General features: G+C 38.2%; 2 protein-coding genes across 8 annotated transcripts in view; one reads left to right on the top strand and one right to left on the bottom strand.

Moving 5' to 3' along the window:
• The first annotated feature begins 5,089 nt into the window (after window positions 1-5,089).
• On the top strand, window positions 5,090-6,947 carry mei-W68 (meiotic W68). Its single transcript, XM_003691909.4, has 4 exons — window positions 5,090-5,199; window positions 5,319-5,752; window positions 5,900-6,260; window positions 6,549-6,947. Exons 1-4 carry the CDS (start codon window positions 5,090-5,092, stop codon window positions 6,847-6,849), a joined length of 1,206 nt encoding a protein of 401 aa, XP_003691957.4. The 3' UTR covers window positions 6,850-6,947.
• LOC100867195 (A-type potassium channel modulatory protein DPP6) overlaps window positions 6,374-19,590 on the bottom strand; it is an 82,708-nt gene continuing 69,491 nt past the window's right edge. For 5 of the 7 annotated variants that reach the window (XM_086915742.1, XM_086915740.1, XM_086915743.1 and 2 more), the window contains 13 exons: window positions 18,853-19,051; window positions 16,263-16,337; window positions 15,759-15,811; window positions 15,123-15,677; window positions 14,686-15,004; window positions 14,432-14,610; window positions 14,148-14,370; window positions 13,625-14,069; window positions 13,317-13,522; window positions 7,464-13,201; window positions 7,158-7,368; window positions 6,909-7,065; window positions 6,374-6,817 (listed from right to left, as the gene is read on the bottom strand). In XM_086915742.1, coding sequence (XP_086771868.1) covers window positions 13,100-13,201; window positions 13,317-13,522; window positions 13,625-14,069; window positions 14,148-14,370; window positions 14,432-14,610; window positions 14,686-15,004; window positions 15,123-15,677; window positions 15,759-15,811; window positions 16,263-16,337; window positions 18,853-19,051 — 2,356 coding nt within the window. In that variant the 3' untranslated portion in view covers window positions 6,374-6,817; window positions 6,909-7,065; window positions 7,158-7,368; window positions 7,464-13,099. Of the gene's footprint in view, window positions 6,818-6,908; window positions 7,066-7,157; window positions 7,369-7,463; window positions 13,202-13,316; window positions 13,547-13,624; window positions 14,070-14,147; window positions 14,371-14,431; window positions 14,611-14,685; window positions 15,005-15,122; window positions 15,678-15,758; window positions 15,812-16,262; window positions 16,338-18,852; window positions 19,052-19,590 lie in introns of those variants that run through there. The other 2 variants (XM_086915741.1, XM_086915746.1) reach the window with 2 other exon arrangements.

Here is a 19,590-nt window from a genome sequence, read left to right as displayed (position 1 = left end):
AGCACTCGAAATTTTTCTTAAAATTTAATTTGTGACTGAATTTTCGACTTTTGATTAGGAGAATATGATATGCGAAGAGGTAGCACTCGAAATTTTTCTTAAAATTTAATTTGTGACTAAATTTTCGACTTTTGATTAGGAGAACATGATATGTGAAGAGGTAGCACTCGAAATTTTTCGAAAAATTCAATTTCTGGCTAAAATTTTCAACTTTTGATTAGGAGAACATGATATGTGAAGAGGTAGCACTCGAAAGTTTTCATAAAATTCATTTCTCAAAGATTTTGGCTAAAATTTTCGATTTTTGATTAGGAGAATATGATATGTGAAGAGGTAGCACTCGAAATTTTTCTTAAAATTTAATTTGTGACTGAATTTTCGACTTTTGATTAGGAGAATATGATATGCAAAGAGGTAGCACTCGAAATTTTTCGTAAAATTCATTTCTCAAAGATTCTGGCTAAAATTTTCGACTTTTGATTAGGAGAATATGATATGTGAAGAGGTAGCATTCGAAATTTTTCGTAAAATTCATTTCTCAAAACTTCTAGCTAAAATTTTCGACTTTTGATTAGGAGAACATGATATGTGAAGAGGTAGCACTCGAAAGTTTTCGTAAAATTCATTTCTCAAAGATTTTGGCTAAAATTTTCGATTTTTGGTTAGGAGAATATGATATGTGAAGAGGTAGCACTCGAAATTTTTCTTAAAATTTAATTTGTGACTAAATTTTCGACTTTTGATTAGGAGAATATGATATGCAAAGAGGTAGCACTCGAAATTTTTCTTAAAATTTAATTTGTGACTAAATTTTCGACTTTTGATTAGGAGAATATGATATGCCAAGAGGTAGCACTCGAAATTTTTCGTAAAATTCATTTCTCAAAGATTCTGGCTAAAATTTTCGACTTTTGATTAGGAGAATATGATATGTGAAGAGGTAGCACTCGAAATTTTTCGAAAAATTCAATTTCTGGCTAAAATTTTCAACTTTTGATTAGGAGAATATGATATGCGAAGAGGTAGCACTCGAAATTTTTCTTAAAATTTAATTTGTGACTAAATTTTCGACTTTTGATTAGGAGAATATGATATGCAAAGAGGTGGCACTCGAAATTTTTCGTAAAATTCATTTCTCAAAGATTCTGGCTAAAATTTTCGACTTTTGATTAGGAGAATATGATATGTGAAGAGGTAGCACTCGAAATTTTTCGAAAAATTCAATTTCTGGCTAAAATTTTCAACTTTTGATTAGGAGAATATGATATGCGAAGAGGTAGCACTCGAAATTTTTCGTAAAATTCATTTCTCAAAAATTCTAGCTAAAATTTTCGACTTTTGATTAGGAGAACATGATATGTGAAGAGGTAGCACTCGAAATTTTTCGTAAAATTCATTTCTCAAAGAATCTGCCTAAAATTTTCGACTTTTCATTAGGAGAATATGATATGCAAAGAGGTAGCACCCGAAATTATTCGTAAAATTCATTTCTCAAAAATTCTAGCTAAAATTTTCGACTTTTGATTAGGAGAACATGATATGTGAAGAGGTAGCACTCGAAATTTTTCGTAAAATTCATTTCTCAAAGAATCTGGCGAAAATTTTCGACTTTTGATTAGGAGAATATGATATGTGAAGAGGTAGCACTCGAAATTTTTCGAAAAATTTAATTTCTGGCTAAAATTTTCAACTTTTGATTAGGAGAATATGATATGCGAAGAGGTAGCACTCGAAATTTTTCTTAAAATTTAATTTGTTACTAAATTTTCGACTTTTGGTTAGGAGAATATGATATGCAAAGAGGTGGCACTCGAAATTTTTCGTAAAATTCATTTCTCAAAGATTCTGGCTAAAATTTTCAACTTTTGATTAGGAGAATATGATATGCGAAGAGGTAGCACTCGAAATTTTTCGAAAAATTCAATTTCTGGCTAAAATTTTCAACTTTTGATTAGGAGAATATGATACGTGAAGAGGTAGCACTAGAAATATTTCGAAAAATTCAATTTCTGGCTAAAATTTTCAACTTTTGATTAGGAGAATATGATATGCGAAGAGGTAGCACTCGAAATTTTTCGAAAAATTCAATTTCTGGCTAAAATTTTCAACTTTTGATTAGGAGAATTAGATACGTGAAGAGGTAACACTAGAAATTTTTCGAAAAATTCAATTTCTGGCTAAAATTTTCAACTTTTGATTAGGAGAATATGATATGCGAAGAGGTAGCACTCGAAATTTTTCGTAAAATTCATTTCTCAAAAATTCTAGCTAAAATTTTCGACTTTTGATTAGGAGAACATGATATGTGAAGTGGTAGCACTCGAAATTTTTCGTAAAATTCATTTCTCAAAGAATCTGGCTAAAATTTTCGACTTTTGATTAGGAGAATATGATATGTGAAGAGGTAGCACGCGAAATTTTTCGAAAAATTCAATTTCTGGCTAAAATTTTCAACTTTTGATTAGGAGAATATGATATGCGAAGAGGTAGCACTCGAAATTTTTCTTAGAATTTAATTTGTGACTAAATTTTCAACTTTTGATTAGGAGAATATGATATGCGAAGATGTAGCACTCGATATTTTTCTTAAAATTTAATTTGTGACTAAATTTTCGACTTTTGATTAGGAGAATATTATATGCAAAGAGGTGGCACTCGAAATTTTTCGTAAAATTCATTTCTCAAAGATTCTGGCTAAAATTTTCAACTTTTGATTAGGAGAATATGATATGCGAAGAGGTAGCACTCGAAATTTTTCGAGAAATTTAATTTCTGGCTAAAATTTTCAACTTTTGATTAGGAGAATATGATATGCGAAGAGGTAGCACTCGAAATTTTTCGTAAAATTCATTTCTCAAAGATTCTAACTAAAATTTTCGACTTTTGATTAGGAGAATATGATATGTGAAGAGGTAGCACTCGAAATTTTTCGAAAAATTAAATTTCTGGCTAAAATTTTCAACTTTTGATTAGGAGAATATGATATGTGAAGAGGTAGCACTCGAAAGTTTTCGTAAAATTCAATTTGTGACTAAATTTTCGACTTTTCATTAGGAGAATATGATATGCAAAGAGGTAGCACCCGAAATTATTCGTAAAATTCATTTCTCAAAAATTCTAGCTAAAATTTTCGACTTTTGATTAGGAGAACATGATATGTGAAGAGGTAGCCCTCGAAATTTTTCGTAAAATTCATTTCTCAAAGATTCTGGCTAAAATTTTCGACTTTTGATTAGGAGAATATGATATGTGAAGAGGTAGCACTCGAAATTTTTCGAAAAATTCAATTTCTGGCTAAAATTTTCAACTTTTGATTAGGAGAATATGATATGCGAAGAGGTAGCACTCGAAATTTTTCTTAAAATTTAATTTGTGACTAAATTTTCGACTTTTGATTAGGAGAATATGATATGCAAAGAGGTGGCACTCGAAATTTTTCGTAAAATTCATTTCTCAAAGATTCTGGCTAAAATTTTCGACTTTTGATTAGGAGAATATGATATGTGAAGAGGTAGCACTCGAAATTTTTCGAAAAATTCAATTTCTGGCTAAAATTTTCAACTTTTGATTAGGAGAATATGATATGTGAAGAGGTAGCACTCGAAAGTTTTCGTAAAATTCAACTTGTGACTAAATTTTCGACTTTTCATTAGGAGAATATGATATGCGAAGAGGTAGCACTCGGAAGTTTTCGTAAAATTCAAATTGTCAATGATTTTGACTAAAAATTTCGACTTTTGATTAGGAGAACATGATACGTGAAGAGGTAGCACTCGAATGTTTTCGTAAAATTCTTATTCTTAAAAATTCCTGCTGAAAATTTCGATTTTTCATTAGGAGAATATGATACGTGAAGAGGTAGCACACTTAAGTTTTCGTAAAATTCAAATTGTCAAAGATTCTGGCTAAAAATTTCGACTTTTGATTAGGAGAATATGATATGCGAAGAGGTAGCGCTCGAAATTTTTCATAAAATTCATTTCTCAAAAATTCTGGCTCAAATTTTCGACTTTTGATTAGGAAAATATGATGTGTGAAGAGGTAGCGACTCGAATATTTTCGAAAAATTCAATTTCTGGCTAAAATTTTCGACTTTTGATTAGGAGAATATAATTTGAAGGATTCATTTACTTAACTTAAATACTTACCTATACTTACCTTTTATACTTACCTTAGATATTTAACTTTTGCAGCTTCTATTTATGATATGAACTTTTTTTTTTTTTTTTACAGTTTCCTTAATTCTAGAGATACTTACCTTTTATACTTACCTTTTTGTCTTACTTCTAAAGATTTAGAGATGTACAGGATAGACTTTTAACTTTATCAACTGCAACATTTCAATTGGTTTTGGTAATACCGAAAAAATGGTTTAGATAGAAATTAAATAGTTTAATAGGTCTATATTCTGATCTTACGAATTTTTTTTTATATAGGGATGCCTAAAGAACATACGAAAGTCAACATTGTTTTTATAAATGGAATCATATATTTGTTAATGCATTTTTCGATGCAATTCAATATTCTCTATAGAAAACTACCAGACCACTTATAGCAAAGAGTTATAAGTTTAAGAAATATTTGATTATTTCTGATTATCGAATAAACTAGAGATTTTTTCCTATAAGTGATCTAGTAGTTTTTTTATAGAAATACACTGCATCTACCAATGTATCAAAAAATATATAATCCTATTTAAAAAGACAAAGTTGATTTTTATATTATCTTTGTGCATTCACTTACGCTAAAATTAGTAAGACTAGAATATACCCTTCTGAAAATCATTCAACTTTTATCTAAAACATTTTTTAATATTATCAAAACCAAACGAAATATTCCACGTGTTAAAGTTAGATGGCCACTCTGAAAAATACACGTACAGTATAAAATATATATACGACATAAAAATACAGAAATATATTTTAAATATACTTACGACACATCTATTCCCTCGTATGGATGTTCCATTTTATATAGATGAATAACGATTATAATTATTTTCTTTTCAAAAAATATTCAAATTTTTTGCATATCATTATCGAAAACAAAATATAGCATTAAATTATTAATTACAGACAAAGTGTGAAAAATGAATAGAAACACACGGAGAATGGGAATATCCAATCACGTTATCAATCAATTAGAAAACGTTGAGGAAAAGAAAATCGATTTACCTGTGATAAATAATACAGAATTAAGGTGAAAAAAAAACGAATTCTGAAACGATATATTTTAATCAATCGAATTAAAATTATAAATCTTTTCAAGAATTAAAGAAATATTTATCGTTTTTGATATATTTACATTATCTCATATAGGAAGCAATTAATAACGCGTATCGAACATGTAACTTTAACCATAATCGAACAAATATCTTCGGGTCGTCTACCGCAAATTTCATACTCCCAACCACGAAATTACGGTCGAGCAGAGGTTGAAATGATCGAGAACGATCCCGAATCACAATTTTACGAAGAACCTGAACGAAACACCGAAGAAACCGAAAGAAAGGGAACGAGAAGAGTGACGCAAGACTTTGCCAGCAAAAGAGGCAAAGACAAGTTTGCTTTAATGATGACGGTGATGGCCACAGCGCATCGTTTGCTAATTACAAACACAACCCTCACGAGACGGTCCCTTTATTACGACCTGAAAAACGAGAGGACCTCGAATTTAGTTCCAGAGCAAAGATGCTTGGACCAAGCGGTGCATCACGTTGCTAATTTGCTTAATTGCGCGCCATGGGAGCTCAGTGAGTCTCTTCCCTTTTAAAAAAAATTCAATTTCGAATTATACCAAGTTTCATTTTCGTTCCTCAATTTGACTTCCACAATTTTTCTTTTTTTTTTTATATTTCTCTTCGCAAATACATTTTCTGCTTGAAAAATCGATCACTTAGATTTGTTGCCAACGTCGAAGGGACTGGTGGCAGGTGAATTAACCCTTGCGCTGGCTGACGATCGAATTATCGATTGCACCGTGCCAGGGGGTGCATTGATCCCTCACCTAGCCTCAAACTATGTAATTTCCGCTCGAAGCAGGGCCAAATTGGTGTTGATCGTCGAGAAGGATGCTGTCTTTCAAAAATTGTTAGAGGACGATTGCACCTCCTCTCTGAATTGCATCCTGGTCACGGGGAAAGGATACCCGGATGTTGCAACGAGGATGCTCGTCAAACTGCTGTCCGAGAAATTGGAACTTCCGGTTTATATAATCGTCGACGCGGATCCATTCGGCGTGGACATCATGTGTGTTTACCGGTAAATTCAATCATCGAACAATATTACAAATTTTCCAAATGAGCGATATTTCAATGATTGTTCTCTAAAAAAAAAAAAAAAAAAAGAAAAGAAAAAAAAATTAGTCACGTAGATATAAATTAATACTTTTATTAACAAAAATTAACAAAGAGGGTATATTATACATCGCGTATATTATAAATACTTATAAAGTTATATGTACAATTGTTAAGAAAAAAAAATTTTTAATAAAAAGATCACAAGGAGAGGTTAAAATAGTTCACGAAATATGCTCTTTCCAAAATGCAGTTTCGGCTCGGCCGCGTTATCCAGAGAGAGGGAGAGTTTGGCCTGTTCGAACGTACGATGGCTTGGAATACATCCGTCCGAGTTGCTCGCTTTGGGTGTGAACACCGCCCCCCTCACGGAATTCGATTTATCGAAATTGACGGCCCTCGAAGGCAGGCCTTATTTGACTGGCGCGTTTCTCAGAGAAGTTGGGATGATGCGAAGGTTGGGAAAGGCGGAGATAGAGAACGTATCCTCCTCGAGAAAATTTCTCGTCTCCACTTATCTGCCTTGCAAGATCAAAGGAAACGATTACGTTTAATATAGGAAAGATAATACAGATTAATTTATAACGAAAAGAAAAAAAATTATAATACTTACGTTTAATTGTAATTTTGCGGAAGAGTAATATATTATCCATGACAGTTTGATGATTTCGATGAAAGTGGAAAAAAAAAAAAAAAAAAAAATACTTTGTAATAAGAAAATACTTCTAATTAATTTATTGAAACGAATTTTCAATTTTGTTATATTGTATCTGTAAGAAAGAAAATTTATGTTTTGTTAATTAATTCATTAATTTGTTTAATTCAATAAATAAATCTAAGCGATTTTATTTTATTTTATTACCTCGATATTTGAAGACTGAACCTTTTCATCAACCGGTAACTCGTCGATCTCTTCCAAATTTATTAATTCGGGAATCTTTCGAAAAGAGCCTAAATAAATTATACTGCTGTCCGATGATTGTTTCGAGAGAACGACCCTTTGACTCGAAACCACTTTCGTGCAAATGTGTTGCACGCTCTTCGACCTGGTCGCGTAGAAATGCTTGCTTGTTCTTAAAAAAAAAATATCAAATGATGAAACAATGAATAATGAAGTATCAATCCAAGTGTTAAGAATATTTTTTTAAAAATATTTTTAACATTTTACCTATGCTTTGCGAAATGAGGATGAACCTTTCGTTTATTATTATTATTATTATTATTATTATTATATCGCGTATTTATCAATTTATATTTTCTCGAACGTTTCTTTCTGCGATGTCGTCGTAAAGACATAATTTTCGATCACGAGGGATATAATTGCCAACCAAGTTTTCGCAAAAATGTTTTAAGGTTTTTTTTTTTCTTCAAAATGTCAACGTCATTTGCAAAGCAAAAAAAAAAAAAAAAAAAAGAGAAATTAATTGGCGTTGTCCATTGATTATCGATACAAAGCAAGTTTAAATTGAAAGGAACAAAAGAGAAACGACAAGAGAGAGACTTCAGGTAATGTAACAGTTTATTGAAAACACTTTTTGTTTGCCCGTCAGGGGCGAGTCTCGCTGATATTAAAAAACGCAGAGTCTTAGTAACATGATTATCTCGTGGGTGTTTACGTGGAATTATTAACGATATCCACGAAATCGGCGTTCTTCGAAAATAAAAGAATTTTAATAAAAGGAAAAACTTTCTATAAAATATTCTACTTTTTATTCGCATTATTTGAAAGATTAATCTTTAACACGCTTTCAACGATTTTCCCTCCTAAAAATATATATATGCGTATATGCGTCGTGAGAGATCGAAAGAATTATTAAAACTTACGATTTTCAAAATTTCTTCTAACATTGAACATTAAACTTACGAAAAGCTTGAGAAAATAAAATTAACTTTTCAACCGATTCGATCGTGTAATCAATTCGCGTCTACGAAAACGGATTTTTTTTAATGGAAACGATCGATACCTTTGGCCGATTTCGTGGATGTTCGGTCTCCAGGTCCGTGCGAATATCGTAAAAAACCGTGTGGAAACACAATCCGCGTGCCCTCGTCTCCCACGAGAAACATATCGAGAACGCACTTCTCTTATCTCGAACGATTAATTAACGCCCGCTTGATGATCCGAGCGGATATTATATAAAAAACAATTGTCCGATCGCGTCGGCCACACTCGCGGAGCACGATCGAATTCAACGAGTCGATGGCCAGTTATCTCGACTCAACGCTTCCGAGTGTACTGATCGATTGAACCTGATCATTCAGACGTAGTTTCGAGATGCTGTCCGCATCGAGGAGTGTCTGATATATATACGTAATGTATAACGTCGTTGAGTAAAGGCCGGGCCAACCGGGTCCGAGGTCGTCGAACAATGCGAACATCGATACGATTGATTACTTCCTTTGGCATACATCGAGCATTAGAAGATCATTCGAGAGTGAACCAATTTCGTCGATCGATTTCATTGATCGTGGAAAATTAACGTAAACCCTTACGTTATAATACTCAAAAGTTTCTCTAAATTTGATTTTTTAATCAACACGATATTTTATTCGCAATTCATACGAATATTTTATATAAGATTTGAAGATTCGTATGAAAATGTTCGTTAAAGATGCAAGAATTCGAATGCTATCAATGGTATGAAAAGGAATAATTTGATATTCGACCCAAGAGTTAAAAATATAGGTTAGGTGAAAAGTTGCACAGTCGGTATTGTCGTGAACGAGACTTCGAAGATATATGGTATACGCAGCGAAGTGAAATTAAGTGAATACAATAATATCGTTTCGTAACGATATTTTTCTTAACCCGCGTTAAATTCGAATTTGATCACGTTTTGCGATATATTTCCATGCTTTTTAAAAAACGTTCGTTAAAAAAAGTTTTAAAACGGTCGCACAATGAAACATTGAGAAATATAGAATACAAGGAAGAGGTGGTATTTTCGACGAGCTAGAAACGCTAATACATTTAGAATAACAATTTAGTAACAACAATTTCAAGAATCCTGAAGAAATATCGTTTGAGCATCGCGTTTACCATTTATTAAATTAACATCGATTATCGTCGAGAGACTCGGACTCGGTTCGAAGGGCTCTTTACAAAAAGAGCAAAATTTCGTTTATCGGTAATACCTTATCTATTAATACCTCGATGTTCGAGTAGGATAGACGTTAAAAACACCGTCTAATTCGAATAATAATCGTCAATCTGAGTATCACAGATTATCCAAATAATTTCAATTAGTCGCCTTATTAATTATTATCGATTAATTTTCTCCGTTACGTTATAACACAAACGCTCGCGATCTCTTCTTATTTTATTTTATTTCATTTTTATTATTTTTTTTTTTTTTTTTTTTTCTACTTTTTTCATCTCGTCATCTCGAAATCGTTGAACGTCGACGGGCGATTTCGCGTGGTCGGACATGCGAATCATTAATCGATATAAATAATTCGCTGAAATTCGTCCGAAATTTTTCGCACGGGCCCGATACATTAAACTCGAGTCTTCCGCGTCAATTGCAATAATTTACGATGTCCTGCGTGTGTGTCTTCTCTTTCTCTGTGTGTCGCATTTATTTATTTTTTTTTTTTCCTCTTTATTGTATAATATATATATATATTTTTTCTTTTTTTTATTTTTAATTTAATTCTCTTTAGCCTAGCGGCGATAATACGTTACCAAAAGCTTATAGATACCCTTATGCGCTGCTACCAAGGTTTTCATTTTTATTTATTTTTTTTTTTTTAGTTTTCTTACGACTTTAATTCCCTTTAGTTCCAATCGCATGCCTGCAATTCAATTTCGCTTATTCTGTTTTGCAGTTGTCCCGCTTGCAATTCTATTTGTTTCTCTCTATTTTTATTGCGTGCCTGCCGTGTTCGTGAGACCGATACTTATACGCCTACGTTTTAATGTTTTTCGCCGCACTTTTTTTTTTTTGCCGTTTATTATAAGTTAATAATTGATTGCGATTTGCACACTCTCACTCACTCTCACTCTCATTCTCGCTTCCACTCTCGTTCCATCTTTCTTCCGTTCATCCCTCTCTTCCTTCACGTTCCCTTTCAAGGAAGATTACTCACGAAAAATGAACTTTTACAATGTGGTTTAACACTAATGCGTGTCTGTCCTTCTCGCGCGATCAAGGAACCCCTCCTCGAGAAGAACTTCAATTTCTTTTTATCGGTATTCAACGTCATGAAAATCACAGTGGAAAAACTTGAGAAGGTAAGAAACATCTTTTTTAATTTTTACAAGAACAATTATTTACGATTTTAAATCTTTCTTTTATATATATATATAGTAACAAAACAAATTGGATCGAGAAAAGCTGATACATCAAATTTTTCTTCTATAATTTCCATTAATCTCCGATTTAATTCACTTCGTTGATTCGAATTTCTCGAATGCTCGAGGAAAGATTCCTTGATCGGGCGCGGTTTCACTTTTTTTTGTACTCTCTACGATCGACATCAAGCACGTAATTTCGATCTAATCGATTTGCCACGTCTACTATCGTACGATCGAAGGGTATCATCCTCTTCTAATTCATCCCTTCGATCATCGCCGAGGTCCTCAGCCACGCCTATCAATCACGTGGACGAACCATCATCGATCACTCATCTCTAAGAATTCATTAATTATTATTAGGTAAATTTCTTCATCCTCTCCGTTTTTTTTTTCTCTATTTATTATCGTTTGATTAGTTGCACTAGCCTTGATTGTCGGCATTTAAGGGCTGCTTGGCAGGCAGCGTTTATGGCGACGTGCGACTCTCTTCGTTCGAGCGCGATATAGTTTGTTCGATTATTATTATTATTTTTTTTTTCCTCCTATAGTTCTCTCTCTTTTTATCAACCGTGAAAAATTGTCCCGTCTCGATCGAACTTACGAGTCGAAAAAGACTTCTCCACCTTTTCGGATACCCGGAATGATCCAGAGAGTTAGGAATAGGAATAATCCGATTCACGGTATACAAATTTGAAAAGACACATAGAGATACAATTATGGTGGATCGATTTCGAGTAACGAGAAGGGCCGAGGAGTGTATTCGTGGAAGTCCCGCAAGATCGATCGATCTCGAACGATTATCCTCCAACATCAACCGCGTCTGATCTCGAGCGTTCCCTGAAGGAATTCCAGATCTTTGATCTCTAGGATCATCGATCTTACGATCGATGAATCCTCTTCAGCCCCCCCCCCCCCAGGATCGATGGGGGATTTCGATCGAGAGAAAGGAGATACGATGAAGGGATGTACACGTTGCCCTCGACGACGAGGTCCCTCCCTTTCGAACGGGCTAAAGTATACGAGGTGAACGAGGTTATCCTAAAGCTTCGCGTCGCGCTTAACTTACTTAATCGATACTTTATTTAATCTGGAAACTGTGTTGTGTTATAGTATACAACTTAGCCATATATAATACAACAAACGATCAACGACAAACGGGAAACACGCTTGAACCACCTCGTCGAAGGGGAACGCTTTCCAAGGGACTCGTTTTAATGAGACACGAGGATATATACAAATATCGAGGAATCAAACGGTGGAAAGGAGTCGTGTGTGCGCGTGTATTTATGAATGTATATATATAGCGATGGAAGGAAATATTCCTTCCCTTCTCCTCTGTTTTTCTTCCTTTTTCTTCTCTATCTCCTCCCCTTCACGCGTAACATTACGATACACACAGACTAGGCGGGCGAAGCTGTACACAACGCAAAACTTAACACTAGGCGTTCTTCGTTTCTACCAATGAAATGTATGTGCGTGTGCGTGTGTCACGTCGGTACAGGAGACAGGGGGGATCATGGTAGAGACCGATGTAATCGAAGAGGGAAAACGTCGCGAGCTTGCAAGCTCTGCGTCTGTTGTATTCGATCTAAAGGCGACTCGTTCGTAGAGAGAGAGAGAAAGACAGAGAGAGAGATGAAGAAGGCGATTGATGTGCTTGCAAGCTTATCATCGACACAGGCTCGACATCCTCGGAAAGCGGAGCGATATACAAATGTCTCGAGCGGGATGAATGCGCGCGTGTGTACGTGTCGATATAAAAAAACGCGAACTTGCAAGCTCGCGCTAAGCTCGATACCGCCGAGATGTTCGCTTAGATGTCCGTGTCTCGAAGGTTTTTCGCTGTATAAAAAATGAGTTGAGAGCTTGCAAGCTTGCGAGAGGCACGGCACCGATTCTTCACCGATTCTTGCTTCGCGAGAGATCGATCGAGGCGAGGATGGAGGAGGAGGAACCGCGAGGAGCCTCGAACCCTGCAACACGTGCTCGAATCGTGTCCGGCCGCGATCCATAATCGCGCCATAATCCTAGCTAGTTGCGCCATCTGGATGGCCGTCGGGATAGAAGGGGGGATTATAGACTAGAAATTATGTTCGAATGTCCGCTTTCAGAGAGAGAGCAAAAGTGAAAGTTGTTGGTAGTAGCAAAGAGGAATCCGCAGGCTGATGCAGGTGGCTGATATACAACGGTTACTTATTACAAACGCTAAGTTCACGCCTCATCTCCTGGCTCTGACTAGCATTTTTTTTTTTTTCTTTTTCTTTTTCTTTTTTAATCGGTTCGTTTCACGCTATACGATTCATCGGATTACATTCCAGGACCAGGTCTCGCGGTTACGTCTGATTACTTCTTTTTTTTTTTTTTTTTTTTTTTTTTTTTCTATATATATCCGAGCTAACAGTCTAGTCCTGAACGACGAGAGCCTTCTTGACGAGCATCCACATCCATCTGGGATGTATCAGAAGTAGGCGAGCTAGAGACAACGAGGGAGCGTTCGGCTTGAGGCACTAGGACGCGTCCAGGGCGAGGCACTCTGCGAGGAAGTCCTCTATGGAACGATAAGCGTGTTCCAACACGCCTGACAAGGCGTGGTCTTCGTCCGCGTAACTCTGTTCAGAAAAACTTTGTCAATCGCTCAACCGTGCTACGTCAGAGACGCGTAGAATGCTTCGACGAAGCGATGGAACAAACGCGTTTCTGGCACTTTTTTAAAGGATCACGTACCTGGTACCTGAAGATGATACCCGCTTCGGTCAGAGCCTTAGCGAAGGCGACACCGTGCGTATAAGGCGCTGTGAGGTCGGCTAGACCATGAAGAAGGTAGAGACTGTGGCTGGGCACCAACCTGGCGCGTTGGGTCAGGTCAGCCTCCACGTAACCTTTGTAGTTCTCTGCAGGAGCGCCAAGGACTCGCTCCGTGAACGCGGAATCTGCACGAAAAGATCAGGAGGACTCTCATCCGGGGAACAGGAGTGTAAACAACCTCGACGGTACAATATACAGTCCAAGGTAATGATCTTTCGGCAACTCACTGTAGTAGAGCCAATCGGCGATAGGATTCACAGCGACGCCACACTTGAACACGTTCTCCTGGCTACCCAACACCATGGCGGTCACGTAGCCGCCGTATCCCCAACCCCACACACCCACCCTGGTCACGTCCAGGTACTTGAGAGTCTTGAGAAGATGCTTCAACACGGTCAATTGATCCTGAACTTCGACACCGCCGATCCTTCTGAACAGATCACGTTTCCCCTGGCCTCTCGCCCCGCGCACGTCCAGCCTCACGTAGACCACGTCGTTGTGGCTGGACATGTACGTCCCCCAATCGATCTTGAACCGATCGGTCACCGCCTCGCTGCCCGGCCGACCGTTCACTTCCACCAGGACGGGGAACGCGGCGTCTCTCAACTCCTCTCGCCACGAAGGTGGCAACAACAATTGTACCTGAGCTTTCCAGCCTTGGGGTAGAGACACCTGAGCGAGGGTAGTAGTTGAGAGTAGTTAGTCAGGGATTGTAGAAAATTGGAAATGGATTTTGGATTTACAAATTACCTCGAAGCTTCTTCGAGTTGGTAGCGCCAATTGCGAAAGCTTGTCTCCTCTTTGGATCCTCGTGTCGTACAACACGCGGATCATCTTGTGGGTGGTAATCAGGTGCACAGCGGCCAGAGGGAGGCCCGGACCTTCGCAGTAGAGGACGTAGTAGCCAGATGACTCGTTCTCCATCGGAGGACTTACGGACGCGCCAAAGTGGGTGCAATTGGTGTAATAAAATCTGCAACGGGACGATTGTATCGGAGTTGTTACGAACAAATTGTTACGACGAAGATGCTCACCTACTGCTCCAGAGGACTTCGCCAAGGTCGCACGTGACGCATAACGGTTCGAGGTGTCGAGGATCGTCAGCAGTGGGGTCTCGAACAATGTAAAGATGCCTCTGACCGGGCCTTCTCTCCCTCGTGGCCAAATAGTACACCAAATGGGCCTTGGTGTCCCACGCTAAGATTTCGCTCACCTTCGCGATGGAGGAGGGAAGAATAAGCGTACGCAAATTCTAAAAATAGATTCGTATCGATCGATTCAATCTAACCTCGTAACGACCGTGAGACAAGACCGCTATCCTCTGCTGAGTCAAGGTCACGTGTTTGATGTGGGTGAAGTGTTCCTTGTCGCCCTCTTGAACGGCGGCCAGCAGTAGAAAGCTGTCCCCGTCCGGGGCGAACAGGGGATGAGGCTGGGCGTCTAACCACTGTCCTTCAGGCGCCCTCTCCGAATGAGTCTCCTCGCACTCCCACATTGGCGCTCGGCAAGCCGTCACCAACGAGAGATTCTGCGACCTGGTCATCCAGACGACGGCCACCTGGGTCGAGTCGTCGCCCACCCAGCCCGCGGATATCAGATAATATTCCCTGTGGAAGAGGGGGCGCGTTTGATGAAAAGTTGTTCGTTCATATTCGCACTATGTAAGGGATAAATCGTTGGGGAAGAGTGTCCAATTTTTAACGAGATCTTTCTTTTCGAACTTACTGTCCGTCCAAAGCGGTGGGCGGCTTCAACCTTATCCTGGAGAGGCTCGTCGAGTTGGCTGTTCCATTGATCGAGTTGGTCAAGTTGCCGAGCTCCATGATCCACAGTTCGACCTCGGGATTGGGCGAGCCGGGAGTGGGGTATCTGACGGACCTCGAGGGCGGGAAGGAGCCTCTCCTAGGCGTGAACAGGGGGCTGGAGCTCGGCCCATCCTGACCCGGTTGCGTGCTGAACCAAGGGAATTCCAGGGCAGTGACCTTGGTGTCGTTGAACGAGGCGAAGAGGAGATGCGTGCCGTCCGAGCTGGGCCAGGCTGCCTCCGGCCGCGGCAACACTTCCTCCTGATACAACCAGTCCGGCACCCCGTTGTAAATCACCCCGGGCAAACCTGTGTCGGTTATCCTCGCGTCCTCTGCCGCCGAGGGCGCTATCCTCACGTAGATGTCGTTCTCGGATATCATCAGGATGCCGGACGTGTTGCCCAACCAGGCGGCGTGTTGCAGCCGCGTTTGCTGCATCCCCCGCGACGTGTGCAGACGGAGAGGCGTGTGGTGGCTAGGGAAGAAAGATGAGTTGGATAAGTAGAATTAAGGTAAGGAGAAATGGGGAAAAAAGTTGGTTGGAATGCTTGCTCACTCGTTCGTGACGTCGTAGACTGTGTAGTAAGCGGTGAAGGTATTCCTGTACACCTGAAAACGGGAATTTTGTTATTTTAAGGGGAACGTGTCCGAAAATTTTCTTCAATTAAAAATCAAAGGGGGGAATTCTTTCGTGTCGATTTCGAAAAGTCGTGAAAAATGGAACGGAATATAAAATGGTTGTGCATACCGATTTTTGGCAACACTTGTACCGAACACGTGTTGACAAAAAGCCGGATATTTCGGAAATATTCAACGATGCACAGCTGCGATAGAAGAAATAAGAAATTTTCATGATATGACACGTGTCGGGGTTACGAAAATTTCATTTGTATTGAAAAATTAAATCGAACTTCGTTTCGTTACATTTATACTCGTGCGATACAAAAATGTGAAATATTGATAAAAGAGGAATTTTTCATTTCAAGCTGAATTATATAAGAAGAGGAAGAGAACGACAAGTTAAAGTTACGAGTCGATTCGAATCGTTTTCGTTACTCACCGGTTTGACATTGTGCTTGAACAACACGTAACGCAGATCGGCGCTGCACTGGTAGCCTTGGACGTTCAGCTGTCTCTGGAAATAAAGTCGGCCAAGATTTACTGGCTTATGCATTTTCCATTTCCCTTGGCTAGCGCCAATTTTACGATCGTTAGCTGCCCTCGTAAAGTTAGCAGAGCTTCCAACTTTCCGGAACAACCCCTCGAAGCGCCGGTCCACGTGCAATGGCCTTTTAGATCAGATACCCGAACGATACGCCCTATTATTTTCCCAATCTATCTACGCGCATTAATTTTATCCTTATTTTCGATGATGACGCGTTTATTATAAATTTATTCCCGAAATTTTCTTTAAAGTTTATCCAATCACTTTATTATTATCGAATCATTTTATCGAACAGAAGAAAGTGAACAGAAAGTTTGAAAGTTGATCTCTCAAGAAATGGAAATCTCTCTTATCGAAGCAATCCCCAAAAAGATCTCATTTGCCCGATTAAACGATCACACTTCACTCGTCGCCGAGGAGGAAAGTCCTCGAGTCACCGTTCGATTTCGTTAACATTAAAGCAAGCGAGAAGAGGAGAGAGAGCCTCTTCCATCCGTCGACGAGCGCATCGAACTGCTTCTTCTCGAATCAGCAAAAGCATCGACAAGCGATCGTCGACACTGCGTGCTCATTAACCAGGCCAACCGCAGCCAACCAACACTATTTACCCTCAATCGTATTCTCATATTCCTCCATTTGTCGGCCAAACGAGAACGAGATCCTTCGTTAACGAGTGGCAAATTGACGTTGTCGCTTCTCCAACAAAACCCCTTCTCCTCGTCCATTAGCGACCCGTTTTAGAACGATTTTTTCGCCATTTTTTTTTTTTTTTCAAAATTTACTTATACTCCTTCATTGTTCCCCTCCTCTTTTCTCTTTTTTTTTTCGTTCCACGAGGCGATCGTTTCCCCCACGGGCACGCGGGCATCATTTTCCGCCGAGCGGAAAATGCAATAGCGCCGAGGCGGACGAGGGAGCGACCCCCTTTTCTCTTGAATAAACCGAATACCTCGAACTTTGCCTTTATATATATATATATATACGAGTTAGTCTCTTTGTTTTATGGCGCGCCGCGGGCTAAATTCACCTCCACCGATAGATAAGAACGAAAGGACGTTTGATACTCGATGTTAAGATCCCTTTATTTTGTTGTCCTCTTTCATAATTATAGAGCAGCAATTTTTCTCGTCCCCTAATTTCCATTCCTCCATTTCCGAATTAATGTGGGGAAAATATTGAAATTTCAAGGTTTATTCTTCTTCTACTGTTTGGATTTATTAGTTATACTATTGAAAATTAGAATTCATTTCTCTTCTGTCATAATGATATCTTTCCGTGTTGTCAATTTGAATTAATTATCTGAGATTATCTGCTATATTTATTAATTATTTTGAAAGTTATAGTTTGTTTATATATATATTGTTATATTCTAACGAGAATAGGCGTCGTTGGAATTTTTTTTTTAAGAAAAAGTGCTTTTTAATTGCGATTAACCTCGACGATGAATTCCGCAAGGATGGTTTCTCGGCTGTTTAATTAATCTCGTTCGTGCGATGAAATTTATAATCCTCTTTGGAGATTTGTCCAAGAAATTTTTTAAGCTTTAAGAAATTCTGATTAACAAAAAGAAACGTTCGATCGAAATTTTGAAATTGTATTAGACTCGACTTGAAATACTTGTTCAACGCTCGGTTGAACGAGGCCGTTGCACTTGGACGTTCGATTAATTAACAGCCGGGACAATTTTAATTGTCGTGGCTGCTTCTGCGCCGATTTTAATTCGAAACCGATTCGAGCCAAGAATCTTTCGTCCATTTTACTCGAGTCTCTTAAATCTTTTAGCTTCATAAAGATGCATAGAGAGGGATTGAAATGCAATGCACGACTGCGAGCTATGCAAATTCGTAACGAGTTTCGTTTCTTCGAAAATGAAAATTGTTTTGTTCTTCTTCGTTGCCAAAAAATGAAAAATAGATCATCAGATATTAATAAAATTTCGCAGGGAATATTATTTATCTACATTCGAATTGATAGGATTTTTAAAAAGTGCACTCCATTGTCTTCTAATGGATGAATTAATGTTTTGCCCGCGCAATTTCGACTATTGTCCGACCAAAGCTTTCACAGGACATTGTCATGACAATTTTCGCTCGAATTTTCGCACCATTGCCGAATTAGACCGCGTCTATATACGCCGTCATCCCATTTTTCGATGTGTCGCGAATAAAAAATTATTGAATGCAGAAACCGTTTTCAACTCGAGTGAAATATAACGTGAAATGTTCCTTTAACAATATTTCATACGATCTCCGGCGAAATATTCGAAATAAAAATAAATTATGAAAGAAGGCGCGAAGCAGAAAACGGAATATAAAAAGAATCTTGTCCATCTCTCATCTTTGAGAGAGAGAGAGAGAAAACCACAGTCACTCGTCGCGAATGCGTTAAAATAAAATCCTTCGTGCGCTCTAATTTAACAGAGTGCACTCTAAAACTCGATGCTCAAAGTTCAACCTCGGCCATTGGCGAACCGCGTGATACGTACGAGCGTGTGATTAGAGACGAGAAGGGACACGGAATTGTTGCTTGTGTCCAGGAGTGTGAGGGAACCGTCGTCGGCCTGGTAGACAAACTTGTCGTGGGTTATCCAGGTCGGTGTTAACCTGTGCGGCGTCAGATCATCACGAAGGCACTCGTCTAACGTGAGCCGCCTGCCGCTCCAGTACAACAGCTCGTCCACGTACCTGAAAGTTTCCCACTAATTTGATAACAGCTCCGGATATCGACCCGTTCGATCATTCGATCACCCGTTATCCGTGCAAGTAATATCGAAAGTTAAGTTTAAGAAAAGTATTTTCAATCCTTCTCCAAACTTTCGTGTTATTAAATATTCTGCGCGATTTAATTCTTCTCAAAATTCCAGAAATTTCGACTTTTAAGAAATCTCCTCTAATATTCGATTTCTCGATTGTTTTTATTAAATTTGCAATTTTGATTAATTACAACGCGTGCCAACTCGTAGCACTTCTTCTTATTGATTTTCCTCCACGAGCACGATATCGAACTTTGGAAAAATATTTTCATAGAAAATTTTATCCCTCGAAACTTTGCAATTTCGCTCGAATATTCGATCCTCATTATTTCACGCGGCGCACGCGTTTTTAAATTGAAGAAACGTTTACACGAAAGTTTTCCAATGCAATGTTGAATATTCTAGAAAAAAAAAAAAAAGGAAAAAAACACGACCCTGTAGAGAAACAACGAAATTTTACAACGTAAGATT

The sequence above is a fragment of the Apis florea genome, unplaced genomic scaffold (genome assembly GCF_048593485.1).
Source record: "Apis florea isolate Af1SG1 unplaced genomic scaffold, ASM4859348v1 contig_3793_pilon, whole genome shotgun sequence".
In the NCBI taxonomy this organism is placed as follows: Eukaryota; Metazoa; Arthropoda; class Insecta; order Hymenoptera; family Apidae; genus Apis; species Apis florea.
This window is presented reverse-complemented; position numbering and strand designations above follow the sequence as displayed.

Coding starts and splice junctions, on each gene's coding strand:
- mei-W68 (XM_003691909.4), top strand. CDS start 5,090: ATGAATAGAAACACACGGAGAATGGGAATATCCAATCACGTTATCAAT. Junction 5,200..5,318: donor ATAAATAATACAGAATTAAG/GTGAAAAAAAAA, acceptor TATCTCATATAG/GAAGCAATTAATAACGCGTA. Junction 5,753..5,899: donor TTGCGCGCCATGGGAGCTCA/GTGAGTCTCTTC, acceptor TCGATCACTTAG/ATTTGTTGCCAACGTCGAAG.